At 42.4% G+C, this 18,572-nt stretch overlaps 1 protein-coding gene across 2 annotated transcripts in view; it reads left to right on the top strand.

The window, feature by feature from the left end:
* LOC103286032 (nuclear envelope pore membrane protein POM 121C) overlaps positions 1-18,572 on the top strand; it is a 49,627-nt gene that overhangs the window by 21,833 nt on the left and 9,222 nt on the right. Inside the window, exons 1-5 of one of the 2 annotated variants that reach the window (XM_008141467.3) lie at positions 7,567-8,126; positions 9,548-9,763; positions 10,089-10,247; positions 13,788-13,868; positions 15,682-15,853. In XM_008141467.3, the coding sequence (XP_008139689.2) occupies positions 7,567-8,126; positions 9,548-9,763; positions 10,089-10,247; positions 13,788-13,868; positions 15,682-15,853 (1,188 nt within the window). Of the gene's footprint in view, positions 1-7,566; positions 8,127-9,547; positions 9,764-10,088; positions 10,248-13,787; positions 13,869-15,681; positions 15,854-18,572 lie in introns of those variants that run through there. The other variant, XM_054714850.1, reaches the window with a different exon arrangement.

Here is an 18,572-nt window from a genome sequence, read left to right as displayed (position 1 = left end):
TATCAATCCACTTCCATTCTATGCCTGATTCTAGTAAGTTCACCAGTTTATTCTGTTCCTCTGATTTTTAATTCACTTGACTTTTAGATTCACTTGTTGATAGATATGTATTTGTTGTTCATAATTTTTATCTTTCTTCTTCTTTTTCCTCTTTTTAAAGAATACCTTTCAGCATTTCATATAATGCTGGTTTGGTGGTGATGAACTCCTTTAGCTTTTTCTTATCTGTGAAGCTCTTTATCTGACCTTCAATTCTGAATGATAACTTTGCTGGGTAGAGTAGTCTTGGTTGTAGGTTCCTGCTATTCATCACTTTGAATATTTCTTGCCACTCCCGTCTGGCCTGCATGGTTTCTGTTGAGAAATTAGCTGATAATCGTATGGGAGCTCCCTTGTAGGTAACTAACTGTTTTTCTTTTGCTGCTTGTAAGATTCTTTCTTTGTCTTTTGCTCTTGGCATTTTAATTATGATGTGTCTCGGTGTGGTCCTCTTTGGATTCCTTTTGTTTGGGGTTCTGTGTGCTTCCTGGACTTGTAAGTCTATTTCTTTCATCAGGTGGGGGAAGTTTTCATTCATTATTTCTTCAAATAGGTTTTCAGCATCTTGCTCTCTCTCTTCTTTTGGTACCCCCATAATTCTGATGTTGGTTCGCTTGAAGTTGTCCCAGAGGCTTCTTACACTATCTTCAACTTTCTGAATTCTCTTCTCTTCATGCTTCTCTGGAAGAGTGTCCTTGGCCTCTTTGTATTCCAAATCTTTGAGTTGATTCTTGCGATCCTCTAGTCTGCTTTTGGGTCTCTGTATAATATTTTTTATCTCAGTCAGTGTATGTTTAATTTCTAGTTGGTCCTCATGGAATTTATCGGCCTTTTCCATGAAATTCTTGAAAAACCTTATAACCGTGGTTTTGAACTCTATGTCCAGTCGCTTGTTCTCCTCCATTTCTTTGGTTTGTGATCTGTTTCCTTGCCTTCTCATATTCTCTGCTTCCCTAAGTTGGTAGGGTAGTTTTGTGTACTAGGTGTCCTATTGGTTCAACGGGTCAGCCTCCCAGTTACTTGAGGTGGACACTGTTGGTGTACCCTTGTGTACTGTGTGTCCCCCAGCAGGAGCTACAGTAAGGGCTAGTTTTCTCCTCCTTTGCTTGGGTGGTTTTGGAGCAGTCTGACTGGAGCTGCAGTTGGTTAAGCTGCTCCAGAACAGGCCATTTATATGCAAAAGCCACTGTGTGGAGCTGGGGTGGGTTTGTAGAATGTGCGGGGCGGGGCCTCAGGGGGGGGCCTCTGGGCTGGGTGGGGTCTCAGGGCGTCACTAGGCTGGGGCGTGGCCAACGGCAATGGCTGCCGTCAGCTGTCTCTGCCTTTCCACGTTTCCAAGTCCCTGCGCCCTGCGCTCCAGCGCAGTAAAACAATGATTGCTGGGCGCACCACTGCAAAAAAGTCACTCTCACTTTCCGACCCAATGGCCGAGAGTCCAGCTTCTCCCCGTAGGTGCCTGGGTCCCCCGAGTGTCCCCAGAAACTGGATTTCAGAGTGATCGGGAGCTTGTCTCCCTGCGGGTTGAAGAAAAGCCGCGCACCCAGCCGCCCGCCGCCGGCCCGATTCGCGTGCCTCCGTACCTCAGCTTTTCAGCGATTGTGCTTCTTTCTCTTCTTAGTTGTAAATCTTCCACTCAGCCAGCTTTCCCATGGTTCTGGGTGGTAGATGTTTTTGTCTTTTAGTTGTATTTTTGAAATTGTTGTGTGAGGCAGCAGATTAGTTGTTTAACTATGCCGCCATCTTGTGATCTTAGTCCTTATATTTAGGTTACTGATCCACTTTGAGTCAATTTTTACATGTGGTATGAAGCAGAGTTTCACTTCATTCTTTTTCATGTGGAAATACAGTTGTCCCAGCACCATTTGTTGAAGAGACTCTTTTTTTCTCTATTGAAGGGACCTGGCACCCTTGTTCAAAATTAATTGGGCATAATTATATTGGGACTCTGTTTGTTTCCACTGATCTATGTATCTGCCTGTATCCCAAAAGCCACGCTGTTTTGTTTACTGTAGCTTTGTATAACTTTTGAAATTGGGAAGCATGAGTCCTCCAACTTTGTTCTTTTTCAATACTGTTCTGGCTATTTGGGGCCCAAACTGCCCCTCACAATTCCATGTGAATTTGAGGATTGACTTTTCCATTTCTGCAAAAAAGGCTGTAGAAACTTTAACAATCCATTGAATCTTTAGATTGCGTGAGTAGTATTGCCATCTTAGCAATATTAAGTCTTCCAATAAATATGGTATGTCTTTTCATTTGTTTAGGTCTTCTTCAATTTCAGCAACATTTTGTAGTTTTCAGTGTACAAATCTTTCACCTCTTTGGTTGAATTTATTCCTGGGTATTTTATTCTTATTTTACATTTTATTATAAATGGAACTGCTTTCTGAATTTCCTTTTTAGATTATTTATTGCTGGTGTTTACAAACATGACTGATTTTTGTGAATTGATCTTATACCCTACAATTTTGTTGACTATGTTTATTATCTGTGATGGCTTTCTTGTTAATTCTTTGGGATTTCTTTTATACATAGGATCATGTCATCTACAGAAACAGATAGTGTTACTTCCTCCTTTGGAATTTGGATGCCTTTTATTTCTTTTTCTTATTTAACTAACATCTCTGACTAGAATTTCTAGTGTAGGGTTGAATTGCAGTAGTTAAATCATGCATCCTTGTCTTGTTCTTGATTTTATAGGTACAGCTTTCAGTCTTTCACCATGTATGCTTAGCTGTGGAATTTTCATAAATACCTTTTATCATGTTGAGAAATTTCCTAGTTGAAAATAAATATAATGTTTTTATAAATATACTTTTATTGATTTTAAAGAGTAAGGGAGAGGGAAACATTGATCAGCTGCCTCCTACAGGCCCCCTACTGGGGATGGATCCCACAACCTGAGAATGTGCTCTGACCAGGAATCAAACAGGCAACCTCATAGGATGCTCAACCAACTGAGCCACATTGGCCAGGGCAAAAATACGTGTATAACTTTAATTTTCTCTCTGCATATGCGGATTCCCAACTGCAAATCAAAGATACAATTGACCCTGAACAACTCTGGTTTGAACTGTGCAAGTTCACTTATATGCAGATTTTTAAATTTTAGTTTCTACTTATCTGTCTTTTAAGTTTCCTGACTTTATTTTTCTATCTCCAATTTGCGATTAAGCCTATTCAGTGAATTTTTCAATTATTTTATTTTTTAGTATGTTTGTTTCCAATATAATTTTCATTTCTCTGTAAGGATTGTTTACATATTCACTCATTAAAACCATGTTTTCCTATAATTCTTTGGACATATCTACAGTCTTGGTTGGCTAAGTGTAACATTTGGATTCATTTCTATATATTGCTGTTTTTCTAGACTATAGGTCATATTTTCTTGTTTGTTTGTATTTTTGTCTAAATGACTTTTTATTGAATATTGTGCATTGTGAACAATACACTGGAGTCTGTTACCTCTCCATGAAGTACCATACATGAATCCTTATTTTAGTAGGCAATTTTATTACTGGCTAATGATCTTACACTTGTTTAGGCTTGGTTTTGTTTTTACAGATCAGTGGAGAGCCTAAATGGTTTCCCAAGCCCCACTAACTTGGTAAGACCCAACCTCCAAAATCTTTTCCTGTGGAGCTTGTCATGGTTTGATTTTAGGCTTTATTAGGATCAACCTAGAGTAGCTCCTACTCTGCACTCTGGTCTTTAACCTAAGATGTAACCTTTCTGCTGTTTCAGCTGGATGCCAAGGATGTTAAAGATGCATTTATAAGATCTCTCCCCTTTGGCAGGACAAGAATTTCCCTGGCAATGCTCTTATCCCATGACTACTCTAACTCTAGGATCTCTGTTCTAATCTCAACCCCTTATAGTACCTGCTTTCTGGTAAGCCTCAAGTGATCTCACTCTGTCTATTTACAGCCTCACTGTATTTATTCAGGATTCTCCAGAGAAACAGCCAGTAAGATGGACACACACACACACACACACACACACACACACACAACCCTATATTTATTATTATTAGGAATTGACTCACTCAATTATAGAGGCTCAGAAGTCCCAAGATCTGTAGTCAGCCAGTGGAAACCCAGGATAGCTGATAATGTAATTCCAGTCCAAGGCCAAAGGCATAAAAAGCAGAAGAGCCAATAGTGTGAGTTTCAGTCCAAGTCCAAGTCTGAAAGTATGGAAGACCAATGCCCCCAGCTCAAAGACATTCAAGCATAAAGAATTCTTGCTCAGCCTTTTTGTTCTATTCAGGCCTTCAACAGACTGTTCGAGGCCCACTTATTGTGGAAAGGGCCATCTTCTGAGTCTACCAATTCCAGTGTTATTCTCATCCAGAAACACTCTCACAGACACACCTGCAAATAATGTTTAACTAAATATTTGGGCAACCCATAGCTCAGTCAAGTTGAGACATAAAATTAACTGTCTCAACAGCCTTCAGCCACAGATCTGAAGGGGACTCACACATAGACTTCTGGAACTCCCTGTCTGCATGGTGCCCTCCTTCCCCTTGCTCTGCCCAATGGATTCCAGCCATTTCAGCTATCCCAAAGTCTGATCTCTGCCTCCTTAGCCCAATAGAAATCCCTCTGCTCAGACTTTTGCCCTCTGTACTACAGTTAGGAAATTGTCCTCAAGTAGAGGATCTAAGTGATATTGGGGCTCACTTCATGAGTTTCCTCTCAGTGAGCAGTCTTGTGCTTCCTGTTGACCTCTGCCTGAAAGTAGTTGCCTCAAATATTTTGTCCATTTTTACAGTTGTTTATGATAGGAGGACTAGTTTGGTGTCTCTTAATCATGGCTGGAAAGGTTGTTAGTTTTCATCTGCTTTTATAGTATTTTATAATATGAACTAGAGGCCCAGTGCACGGATTCGTGTACCGGTGGGGTCCCTTGGCCTGGCCTGCAGGGATCGGGCCAAAAATCAGCTCTCCAACATCCCCCGAGGGGTCTCGGATTGCGAGAGGGTGGCTCTCGGGTGACGCATCCCAGAATTGGGCTCCCTCCTCTCTGCTTCCAGGTGCATCACCTGAGAACCACAGCTGCCAAGTCACCACAGCTTGGCAGCTCCTGCACTGAGCATCTGCCTTCTGGTGGTCAGTGCACATCATAGCTACCAGTCGAAGCATCTGCCCCCTGGTGGTCATAGCACTTCATAGCTACTAGTCAGACAGTCAGACGGTTGCTTAGGCTTTTATATATATAGATTATACCACTAATCATCCTTGCGTTGGTAGACATTAGATATTAGTGTGTTCAAATTGTCACTAATATAAATGATGCTTTAATGACTATCTTTGTACCTGGAAATGGAATTGCAGGGTTATAAGATACATATTTCTTCAACCTTACTAGGTACTGTCAAATTATACTGTTCTACAAACCCACAAACAGCATGAGTTCCATTTTTTCCACACCCATGCCAAAATTTTATCTGTTGAACTAATTTTTCTACTTCTGCAAGTGAATGCAAAATGGTATTTTGTTACATCAATAAACATTTCCTAGACTACTAATGAGGTTAAACATATATGTACACACATACACATATATATATGTATGTATTTATTTATTATTGGCAATTTGGGCTTCCTAGTCAATAAATAGCATTTTTTTTCAAAGTTGGGATATCTTTTTGTTATTGATTCTTAGAAATTCCTTAGAAATTCTAGTTACTAATCCTTTTTTGGTTATGTGAATTAGATCCTCCACCCCTAATCTTGGCTTGTCTTTTAGCTGCCTATGTTGTCTTCCCATACAGAAGTGTTAAATTTATGAATGTTTTATGAAATTATTTATGTTTTTGTGCCCATTTCTTTGACCTCTAAACACAGGGGTGCCCCAGAGTTCAGGCCTTGGAACTATCTGCATTAATTCCCAAGTAATCTTACTTAGTCTGTGGCAACTTTACACTGATGGCTTTTATATCTGGCTCCTCCCAATTCCAGTAATATATTATAACTTAAAGGACTCTTGCTGAGTTAGATATTATCTCTCTTCTTCTCCTATTATCCAAGTATCTTGAATGGGAAATCTGTAGTTACTGCCTCCATTTTCTCACCTTCCATTCACTGTTTAGCCTTCTGCAACTTGGCTTTTGTCCCAATGTTCCATTGACACTGATGATTTTTTTCTTAAGCAACACAGCCCATCCCCTTTTCTTTTCAAAGAAGAAGCAGAATTGCCCTGACAGTGAGTTCGGGAGGAGAATTGCTTGCTTTTCTCATCTTTCCAAGTTGCTCCAGATGCATTGTTACTGAGCCCTGTCTATCTTTTCAACCTCCCTATTCCCCCAAACATCCTAATCTCCATCCATACTTATCTACTTGGAGAACCTTGTATCAAAGTACTTGCCATCTCTGTGCTTCTGTGCAATGTTCTTTCATCTGCCTTAAACCTACTTTAACCAGTTTTCTCAGCTCAAGTAGCACCTCCCAGCCCATCTTACCCTTTATCATTCCTTCTCTTTTTGTGCCTCTATTATCACACCACATTGCATCTTAACTTTTTACTTACATGTCTTTCTTCCCTACTCACCTGAGGGCTTCTAGAGATCAGAGAACCTGTCTTTTCTCCATTAATGTTTTTAATGTATACCAATGAATAAGCTGAGCTAGAGTAAAGTCTGAATTGGCAGACCACCAAGTTTGTTTAACAGTGTTATTAAGATACAATTCAGAGTTGTGAAGCAATCAGTATAACCTAATTCTAAAACACTTTGTTTCCCCCCAAAAGAAAACTCTACCCTTTAGCAGTTACTCTCCATTTCCCCACCAAACACACTCCCCAGCCCCAGACAACCACTAATCTATTTCCTCAGGTCACCAAATTTAACCTGGGCAAATTGGTCACAAATCTTCAAAATTGATTCTGGACCTTGATGTGAAATTTGGTAGATAACTGTTTCACTTTGCCAACTTGTACTGCAGAACCTAAAATTATCTCGTAACTCCGGGTTGGATCTGCAGTTTATTAGACTACTTGATAGGGATTTTATTAAAACTAGACTAGATCCACATTTAACAATGGTGGTTGGTTTGGGTTGGTCTTTTCACTGTTTCTGTCGAAGTAAGCCCTCTTAAGCTGTTTATACTTTGGCAGAAAATAGGGTAACTGGAAAAAGCTCACGCTCTCGGGTAGCAATTGTGAAAAGTGCCTGATAATCTCTTCTGGAGAGTTTAGCCCCCACGAAGTTACCACGGATTAAGAATTACATGAATAGTCGCTGTCTGGAGCTTTTACTTTTAACCCGATTCTTCACAGGCTCACCTCTGGATGGGTGCTGTGCGGGTGGACTTGCCAGGAGGCCTGGAGAATCAGAACTCAGTTTCCAGGGAAGCCGCATTTTTCGAATTGGGTCGGGTTACCGCGTTGCCCAGCAGTAGCGTATCCCCTCCCGGTCTCGCGTCCAAGTCGCGCATGCAGTGACGCAACCGGCGCCCCAGTGACGTAATGCGCGGCGCAGTGCACGCTGGGATATTTAAGTCTTCTCCGCGGCGCGGAGCCGCGATGTCTCCGGCGGCTGCGGCGCCTGGAGGAGGCGAGCGGCGGCGGCCCATAGCGAGTGTCAGGGACTGTCGGGCCCGGGGCTGGGGTGGCGGTGGGGCGGCGCTCCTCGGTCTGTCGCTGCTCGGCCTCGTCCTGTACCTGGTGCCGGCAGCGGCTGCGCTGGCCTGGCTGGCCGTGGGGGCTACCGCGGCCTGGTGGGGACTGAGCCGCGAGCCCCGAGGTTCGCGCGCCTTCTCCTCGCTCGTTCGGAACGCGCGGCGTCAGCGAATACTGTTCACCTCGCCTCCGGCCAAGTCGGCAGTAAACGGAAACCTCCTAGAGCCGCGGACCCTGCTCGAAGGACCCGACCCCGCTGAACTGCTCCTTATGGGCAGTTACCAGGGCAAGCCCGGCCCCCCGCAGCCTGCCCCCGTTCCGGAGGCCAGGAACCTGCGGGAGAGGCAGATCCGTCGCCCTCCCACCCGCACCTCGCCGCCCGGTCACTCGGTTCATCGCGTTCATCACATTCACTCCTCTCACCCCACTCCTCTTTTTGGACCCTCCAGGAGGCCTTCCCACAGGTAAGATACGCTGATCTTCCCCAGACCTTCCTCTCTCTATCGACTGCCTTTGAATTGAGGACTTGACTTTAAATCAGGTTTTCTTTCAAGTCCAAGGTAGATTCTGTGTCGTTTGACCTCTTTTAAATATCTTGGTGCATGTCAACCGTCCCCCATCACCCCCTCCACCCTATTTAACCTTTGGAATGAGATGTGATGCCACAGCTGATCCCTTCCTTCCAATTCTTAAAACTGTCTGAATTTTAGTACAGTATAGATTTAGCAGAATACTTGTTAACATTAAGATACCCCTACTTCGGGGGAAAATATCTTTATCTTTCGAGTGTAGTCATATAGTAATATGTGTGTATGTGCTATATATATTATACATGTTATATATATTACATATATGTGTTACATACATATATGTATTATAAATATAGTATATATATTTTGGACTCATAGAGAAATTTTATCAGTTTAGCTGAGCTCAAAGAGGTATTCCCAGGAAACACTTCTTCCATTAATAAAATTTGATAAAGATGATCAAATTAACAAGACACTTTTATTTAATCTCAATAGCGGAGAATACAAAAAGTTTGATGAAAATAGGTTCTTTTTTTTTAAATGTTTTTTATTTTTTAGAGAGAGAGGGAGAGGGATGTATCTTCTATATATATATAAAAGGCTAATATGCAAAGTGACCCCTCTGGAGTTTGATCGCTCACTATGACATGCGCTGACCACCAGGGGGCGGCGCGGATTGAAGGAAGGCACCAGCCAGCAGCCAGCAGGTCCCAGTTGGCCCTGATCACCAGCCAGGCCTAGGAACACTACCCATGTACAAATTTCATGCACCGGGCCTCTAGTAGAGAAATAAAAATATCCATGATCAGTGGGCTTCCTCCTGCATGCCCCCCACCAGGGAAGGAGCCTGCAACCTGGTCATGTGCCCTGACCAGGAATCAAACCGTGACCTCTTGGTTCCTGGGTTGACTCTCAACCACTGAGCCATACCAGCCAGACATAAGGTTCTTGATAAGTAAATTTAGTTGGGAAGATGAACATTTGGGTGTTGAAAAATATTTAACTCTGGTACATTACTGATGATTTATTGAAAAGATTGAAGGGTATTTTAAGTTTCTCCCTGTGTGTCCTAATACACACTTTTCTTCCATTGTAGTTTTGCTCGTGTGGGCAAGGTTTTCAATTTCCCTCTCAAATTGTTGAAGTCCATGGTAGGGATGGCTTTTAAGCAGCTGCCACTTTCTGCCTCTAGATGGAATGGTGTGGGAAGTTACCATAAAAATTCTGTGTTTTGTATTGCTTAGAGGTTTAAGCTTTCTAGAAAATATCTGAACCCACATAGTTCTTTAGTCAGTTAATTTTCTGACATTCTTTTAAGCATTTTGGTTCCATAATATGTCTCCTATTCTCCACAGGGATTGTGGAACTTTATCAAATCGGTTTTTAATAACACCTCGAAGACAATATCCAATTCAACAGGCCCAATATTCCTTTCTGGGGGTACTTCCCACAGTGTCCTGGAATGGTTATCACAAGAAGACTGTGCTATCTCCTCATAATTCCAAGATGGTGTGCAGTCCAGTGACAGTGAGGATTGCTCCTCCTGATAGCAAATTGACTCGTTCTCCAATGTAAGTATTACTGTTGGAAAAATAGACTCCTTTTTGTGTCCACTTTATTCTTACATGGTTGTTTCTCTGACAAGACAACTATAAAGAAAAAAAAAAAAGTGTACCTGTGTGTTTAAATGAGAAATCTCAAATTTGAGTCATTGAACTATCTCTTATTTTCTAGTATTTTTGCCTCACATTGTAGCTTTAATTGCTAAGGGCATTTTCTGTGAATGTATAAATTACACTGTTGCTTGTTAGCTAGCTTCTGATTTTCCATGAAGACTGTGCTATATGACGTGGTAATTAAAATATCTTAAGGCTAGACTCTTGTCTTTCATTGCAGAACAGAGCAGTTAATTAGCTCAACACTGTCCTCACCATCAAGTAATGCTCCAGACCCATGTGCAAAGGAGACTGTACTGAGTGCCCTCAAAGAGAGGAAGAAAAGAACAGTGGAGGAAGAAGAACAAATATTCACTGATGGCCAGGAAAATAAAAGAAGGTAACAGGCTCAGCAGAGTACTAAACAGGCCTCCCACATAGATTCCTGTGATTTGTTGAAATGAAGATTACTCCCCAAAAAGATACAGAGGCCTGCTCCAGTTTGTGAGCCTTAGTAGGTCCCCTTCTTTGGCTTTCATGGAAGAGCTTAATAATGCTGACAGTGAGGCTTTAATGCTGTTCATTTCAGGTTTAGGCATAGGTTAGATAAATGTTATAATTTACCTTTCTCTAAGTCAGTGGTTCTCAACCTTTCTAATGCCGCGACCCTTTAATACAGTTCCTCATGTTGTGGTGACCCCCAACCATAAAATTATTTTCGTTGCTACTTCATAACTGTAGTTTTGCTACTGTTAAGAATCGTAATGCAAATATCTGTGTTTTCCGATGGTCTTAGGCTCTACAGCAGCAGGGTCGCTAGCAGAACTGCTAGCAGGGTCGCCTAAGACCATCGGAAAACACAGATATTTACATTACGATTCATAACAGTAGTAAAATTACAGTTATGAAGTAGCAACGAAAATAATTTTATGGTTGGGGTCACCACAACTTGCGGAACTGTATTAAAGGGTCGCGGCATTAGAAAGGTTGAGAACCACTGCTCTAAGTATTGGGATAAGACAACAACTATTCGTCATGTTAGCCTCATACTTTTGATATAGATGTGTTAAATTCTGTTTTTGAGAAAAAACGTCCAAAGGCTTACCCTCCTAATCTTGTGGTGTTTAGTTATCTGGGTAACCACCAGTTTAAATGTGTAATTGTGCTGAAGGGAATACTTGACAAAGAAAAGTGTAAACTAGAGTACGGTAGGTTTATCAGTAAAGAGAGTAAAACCGACTTCATTTTTTGGTTTTCAATAACTTAAGGAAAATGAAATAAGGACTCTTATTTCCTGAGTATGGTAAGAAAGGAGTTTGAAGTCACTAATGAGAATGCAGAATTGCTTGTGGCTTTCTAAGTAGTTAAGGATTCCACTCATTTTTTTAATATAATAAATTGAGCAACCACAATGTGCCAGAGCCTATTCCAGGTACTGTGGATAGAGCAGTGAACAAAACTAAGTCCTCTTGGGACCTCTTGGAGGGAAGAAACAAAAAGGGGGAGGATATTAAAACAAGGTTTAGATTATAAGTATACAGAAATTTTAAAAAATAGGGTGATAGGAATTTTAAAAAGGGGAGTGATATATATAACAGGGTAATGAGAAGGCAGCTTCTTTATATGAGGTGGTCAAGGAATTGCTCTTCTTTATATGAGTGAACCCTTGAAAAATATAATCATTGTCCCTATTACCTAAACCAAATTATTCATATCCTACAGGTTCAGGGTTGGCCATCTTTGCCACTTTAGATAACAAAATTAAGTAGAGAAATATTAATCAATGCAAGTGTATTTATGTAACACTAGGGACCCGGTGCATGAAATTCATGCACAGGGTGGGGTCCCCTCAGCCCAGCCTGCCCCCTCTCACAGACTAGGAGCCCTTAGGGGATGTCCTACTGACGGCTTAATCCACAATCTGGTCTCCCTCTGCGGGAGGCGACTGGGCTGATCAGGGGAAGGTGCCAGCCCCATCACCCCGCTGCTGCAGCCATTGCCAGCCATTGCAGCTACCAAGGTGTTTTCATCAACATGGACTCCAGTCCCTTCACCATGAAAAAATGACAACTTTTTTAGGCATTTTCAAAATGTGTCTTTCATAGGATATGACATTTCTTTCTTTTTTATCCTCAACTGAGGATACGTTTCCATTGATTTTTAGAGAGTGTTGAAGAGAGAGAGAGGGAGAGACAGAGAGAAACATCAGTGTGAGAGGGCCACTTTGATTGGTTGCCTCCTGCATGTGCCCTGACCTGGGCCCCAGCCAGGGAGAAGCCTGTAACCTAGGTACATGTCCTTGATCAGAATTGAACGTGGACCCTGTGGTCAGCAGGCCGAGGTTCTATCCACTGAGCCAAACTGGCTAGGGTAGGATACGACATTTCTTAGCCCCTCCAGCAGCGGACCTTCGTTTTTTTCTCCAGGAATGTGGTGGAAAAACCCTAGAACACCTTCTTGGATTCTTATTACCTGAGTTACCAAGAACACGGCAAGTGGTGGCATACAGGGAGCTTAGCCAATGAGCAGTCAGAAAAAGTGTTTATGCTCGAGCTGGTTTGGCTCAGTGGATAGAGCGTCGGCCTGCAGACTGAAGGGTCCCAGGTTTGATTCCTGTTAAGGGCATGTACCTTGGTTGGGGGCACATCCCCAGTGAGGAGTGTGCAGGAGGCAGCTGATCGATGTTTCTCTCTCATCAATGTTTCTGACACTCTATCCCTCTCCCCTCTTCTCTGTAAAAAGTCAATAAAATATTTTTTTTAAAAAAAGAGAAGGTGTTTCCTCTGCAGCCCATGTGCAGAAGATCCCCTGCATTTTGTCCACAAGGCTAGGGGCGTGCCCCTCACATTCGCTGTGTCCGTGGGCTCAGGGGCGTGGATCCTGCAGACAAGGCACCTGGCAGCCGCTGGGGACACGCTCCTAAGCCCGGTGGCCCCGCGTTTGCTGTGTCCACCAGGCTGGGGGGCGTGGGCCCAGGCCACTTGGCCTCCCTGGCCACTTGTCCCGGGACCCAGGCCGCTCGGCGCCCGCATATGCAAATTAACCAACAATCTTTGTCAGGTTAATTTGCATACTCACTCCTGATTGGCTGGTGGGTGTCACAGAGGTACAGTCAATTTGCATCTTTCTCTTTTAATAGTGTAGATAGGAAGATCAAGTTACGATGAATAGAAATGTGATTTATAAGTGAGCAATTTGAGCTAATGTTAACTAGCTAAGCAGGAGTGGCAGGAGGCAGGGGGTGTGGAGGTGGGAGAGGAAATAACCATTCTTATGGTCCCAGTAGGTTTTTCATGTTCTTAGGGATGGGTAGTTTTACTTGACCCTAGTGAGTCTATAACTGAAGATTCTATAGTTATCCTTCCCATAATTGGAATAATCAGTGATTATGTGCACCATGCTTAGGCCCTTCTTAAATGTGAGATGTAAAGTTTTTCCCTAACAGACTTGCCATATTAACCTCTAGATCAATATGGGATGTGTGGATTGGTTCCTAAAATGTTTTTTCTTTTGTTTTGTTTTTAATTTGTGAATAGTAGGGTGTTAAATTTGTGATTGTAAAATTAATACACTAAATAGTTCTAAAGGTCTTGATGTAGAGTAAGTCTTAACATTGTTGATAGGTTCTTAGAAACTGTGACAATATATAACAAAATCTATTTTCCCCTAGGCTAATTGATATAAACAATAGTTAAATTCTTATGGTCATCTCATCAACATTATAATGAAATGACATTGAATGAAATCATGTTATTCAAGGATTTTATACTTTCCTTATTGCCAGACAGTCTTAGAATAAATTTACCTTTTGGAATCTTTGGGATTTGAAGCAACCTTTTTCTTGTCTAGCATGGAATCTGTGCACATAGCCCCAGGAATATGCTTTAAGGGGGGGGAAAAAGTCATTTCATTTAATTGAGAGTTTTTTGGTTTATCACAGGCGCCATGATAGCAGTGGGAGTGGACATTCAGCATTTGAGCCCCTGGTGGCCAATGGAGTCCCTGCTTCTTTTGTGCCTAAGTAAGTGAAAATCCATTTGGTTGAGTTATACATTATTTAGAAAAAGGGCATTGCCAAAGTTATTGTCCTATAGATGTTCCTATTTGCTTTTTGTGTTGCTTTATTTGTTCAAGTTCAAATCTTTTAAATCAGGGGAACATTTGAGTAACTTGCCACAATAATGCTGTTATAATTCCTTTTAATATTTTTTAATAACCAAGTATGTAAATAGAAAGATCACAAGGTTTGCACAATGGATAACATACAAAACTGAAATTTAAGATAAGTGATAAGTTTCTACATTTGAGTTTAAATACATTTGAAGAAGAAATGGATTGGAGGGAAAGTGCCTCAGAAATATGTGTGAAAAGACTTGGGGTAACTAATATGCTTAATTTGAGCCAGCAGTGTAATACAGATGCCAAAAAAAGCTAATGTGCTCCTATTCTGTGTTGATAGAACAGAGACTAGAATGAGGCAGGTAAGTGGTAGTGCTGCTTTCCTTAGTTCTACTCAGATTGTGCATGGAGTATTGTGTTTGGTTTGGTGTACTACACTCTAAAAAAAGATATACACAAACTGAAATTCATTTTGAGTGAAGCAACTAGTATGTTAAAGGGTGGTGGTGGTGGGTAAGGAGGATTTTAAGGTACATAAGTACTAGCCCAGAGGAGAAAAACCTCAACAGGAATAAGGAAATGAGGAAGGGAAAGATAATGGCCTTCAAAAAACTGGAGCACTATCAAATGAAAGAATGAAAGCATTTTGCTTGGTATGGCACCAAATAGGATCCATGGGTGAAAGTTAGAGGAAATATTTTTCAACCCATATAAGAATAAACTGGTCCACGTTTGACATTCATCACTCTAGGACAGGGATGGGAAACGTTTTTTCTGCCAAAGGCCATTTGGATAGTTATAACATCATTTGAGGGTCCACTTAAAAAGTAGCCTGCTATATTTGGTCAAACATTTAATTAACTCACCCCTAATACCTTGGCAGGGCCAGACCAAGCGAATTTGTGGGCTTTATATGGCCCCATGGGCCGGACGTTCCCCACCCCTGCTCTAAGAGATAGTGAGTTATCTATATTTTAATAGAAGTTGGATGACTATTCTATAGGAAGGATGTACAGGAATTTCTATTTCAATTGGAAACTTAGAAAAAATGGTTGGTTCCTCTTAACTGATTTTTTTAATAGCTTTATTAAGGGATAACTGACATGTACTAAATTGTGTCTGTTTAAAGTGTAGTTTAATGCCAAAACCGGTTTGGCTCAGTGGATAGAGCGTCGGCCTTCGGACTGAAAGGTCCCAGGTTCGATTCCGGTCAAGGGCATGTACCTTGGTTGCGGGCACATCCCCAGTAGGGGGTGTGCAAGAGGCAGCTGATCGATGTTTCTAACTCTCTATCCCTTTCTCTTCCTCTCTGTAAAAAATCAATAAAATATATTTTAAAAAAAATAAAAATAAAAAAAATAAAATAAAGTGTAGTTTAAGTTTTGACATGTATACACCTATGAAACCATCACCACAGTCAAGATAATGAACATAACCATCACCTCCAAAAGTTTTCCAGTGTCCCTTAGTAGTTTCTCCCTCCAATCTTGCCCCATCCCCAGGCATTCAGTAATAATGCTTTCTATCACTGGAGATAAGTGTGTATTTTCCAGAATATTATTTAAGTGGAATAATACATTTAATTTTCAAAATATTTGGCTTTTCCTTCTTGACTTTGTCAGATATATTTAAGAAAGATTTTGTGACCATGGATGAAACCTTAAAAGAATGTTGCCTTCAATAGCACATCTAACTATCTTTTTCCCTTTTATTAGGCCTGGGTCTCTGAAAAGAGGTCTCAATTCCCAGAGCTCAGATGACCACTTGAATAAGAGATCCCGCACCTCCTCTATGAGCTCCATGACGAGCACATACACAGGTGGCATTCTTAGCTCCAGCCGCAATGCCATTACCAGTTCTTACAGTTCTACTCGAGGTTTCTCTCAGGTACATTATTCTTGTGGGTGGCATGGGCAAAATGGATTCCAAGCATTAATTAATTAATTGATTAGTCAGTGTTTACTAACTACCTTCTCTCTGTCAGACATTGGGATTACCTCTAAATTAACAGAAGATACAAATCCTTGAATAAAAACTATAGATCAATGGAACAGAAAAGAAAGCTGAGGAAGTAAGCCAGTGTATATGTGGGAGCCTGATACAAGACAGAGCCATTGCACATAAGTAGACCAAGGATGAATAATTCAATAAATAGTGTTAATTGGATTGAGGAGGTAGACTGAGTTCAAATTGCATTGGGTCATAAAAGAAATTTATCCTAGGTTGTAAATTTAGTGAAAGTTTAAAAATAAGAAGTGGTTGTATTTTTGGTATTGTTTTTTTTTTTTAGAAAGAGGGTGTTGTATAGCCTACAGCAGATCAGGCTTTTTTACCAGACAGACTTGGGTTCAATTTTGGCTCTAACATTTAGTCGCTATGGGGCCTTGGACTGGTAAATCACATAAATTCCTTTTCTCATCTCTGAAGGATTGTTGGAAAGATTGAAGGTAATGTTCGAAATGTACCCATTACAGTGCCTGTCAATAAGTGGCTACCCGATTACATAGTACTAGAAAAAAAAATAAAGCATGTGTGGAGGAAGATTTTTGAGGGGAGAAAAATTTTGAGATAAATTTATCCATAAGGCTCTTATAGTTAACATAAATTCAAGATGAAGGCCTAAGCCAGAGCAGTTGTGGGACTGCAAAGAAGAAGATAATCATTTATAATAACCTTTACCTTGAGCACTTATTCTTGGCTAGACCCTACCTTAAGCACTTTACGCCTATTTCCTCATTGAATCGTCACAGTAGGCCTATTAAGTACATAGCCATTATCCCTATATTTAAAATGGTTTTTACGTTAAATTTGAAATGTACATAGAATGAACCTCCATGTAGCTTCAATAGTTAGCATTTTGTCAGTCCTGTTCCATCAATACCACCCCCCACCACCACACCCACCACCTTTTGGTTTTGCTCTTGTGTATTAAAGTAAATTGTAAACATGTCATTTCACCTTTAGAAGTACTTCAGTGTGTTTTTAAATTTTCTTAACATTAACGGTCACTATTATACCATTACTAGAGGCCCAATGCACGAAGATTCGTGCAAGAATGGGCCTTCCTTCCCCTGGCTGCTGGCATTGCCTTCCCTCCGAACCAGAGCCGCCTTTCTGCCTTTGCTCTGGCCTGGAGCCGCCTTTCCGCCTTCCCATGCTGCCCAGAGGCCCGGAGCTGCTGGGGTGGTGCGGAACGCCTGCGTCATCGCCATGGCGACAACGCAAGCGTCCCGCCCCCGGCCGCTCGGTGCCTGCATATGCAAATTAACCCGCCATCTTTGTTCATTTACATACTCCTGATTGGCTGGTGGGCATCACGAAGGTACAGTCAATTTGCATCTTTCTTTTTTATTAGTGTAGATTCCACTCAAACAATAATAATTATTTAATACTAGAGGCTGGGTGCATGGATTTGTGCACTGGTGGGGTCCCTCGGCCTGGCCTGCTGGGATCCGGCAAAAACCAGCTCTCCCAACATCCCCAGAACGGGTCCCGGATTGCGAGAGGGCAGTTCTCGGGTGACACACCCCGGAATTGGGCTCCCTCCTTTCTGGTTCTGGTGCATCAACCAAGAACCACAGCTGACAAGTCACCGCAGCTCAGCAGTTCCTGCGTTGAGCATCTGCCCCCTAGTGGTCAGTGCGCATCATAGCTACCGATCGGAGCGTCGGCCTCCTGGTGGTCATTGTGCATATAGCTACCTGTTGGACAGTCGCTTAGGCTTTTATATATATAGACTAGAGGCCCGGTGCATGGATTCATGCACCAGTGGAGTCTCTCGGCCTGGCCTGCAGGTATGGGGCCAAAACCGGCTCTCCGACACCCCCCAAGGGGTCCTGGATTGCGAGAGGGCAAAGACCAGGTCGAGGGATCCCACTGGTGCACTATCGTGGGCCGGGGAGGGACCGCAGGAGGGCTCCAGGGCGTGTCTGGCCCGTCTCTCCCAGTCCCAATCAGCCAGACCCCAGCAGCAAGCTAACCTACTGGTCGGAGCGTCTTCCCCCGCTGGTGAGTGCACGTGATAGTGACTGGTCAAATGGTCAGACACTTCACGTATTAGGCTTTTATTATATAGGATTAGTTAATATCACTCCATGTTCAAATTGCTCTTATTACCCCAAACTGTCTTTTACTACTTTGTATCGGGGACCAAAAATCAATTCATTGCATTTGGTTCATATTTATAACTAGTAGCCCTGCGCGTGAATCCGTGCGCCAGTAGCTCTCTGCGGGGCCTGGCTGCTCTGTGCCCGCTGCCCAGAGGCTCTCCGTGGCCAAGAGGCCCATCCGCGGCCGGGCGCAGAACGCTTGCCTCATCGCCAGGGCGACGACGCAAGCATGTTCCCCTCCAAACCCCCACTCCTGGCCGCTTGGTGCCCACTGCCCAGAGGCCCTCCATGGCTGGGGTGGAACGCTTGCCTCGTTGCTGTGGCGATGAAGCAAGCATTCCGCCAGGCCACTCATGCTGCCCACTCTCAGCTGCCACACCCCTGGGACTGGGGGACTCTGGCAGGGCTGAGAGGACTGGGTGCCGCCATCTTTGTGATGGAGTGATAGTTAATTTGCATGTTACCCTTTTATTAGATAGGATTATGGAAACATTAGT

The sequence above is a fragment of the Eptesicus fuscus genome, chromosome 4, assembly GCF_027574615.1.
Source record: "Eptesicus fuscus isolate TK198812 chromosome 4, DD_ASM_mEF_20220401, whole genome shotgun sequence".
In the NCBI taxonomy this organism is placed as follows: domain Eukaryota; kingdom Metazoa; phylum Chordata; class Mammalia; order Chiroptera; family Vespertilionidae; genus Eptesicus; species Eptesicus fuscus.
Note: the sequence above shows the minus strand (reverse complement) of the source record. Positions and strands in the feature narration are given on the sequence as shown.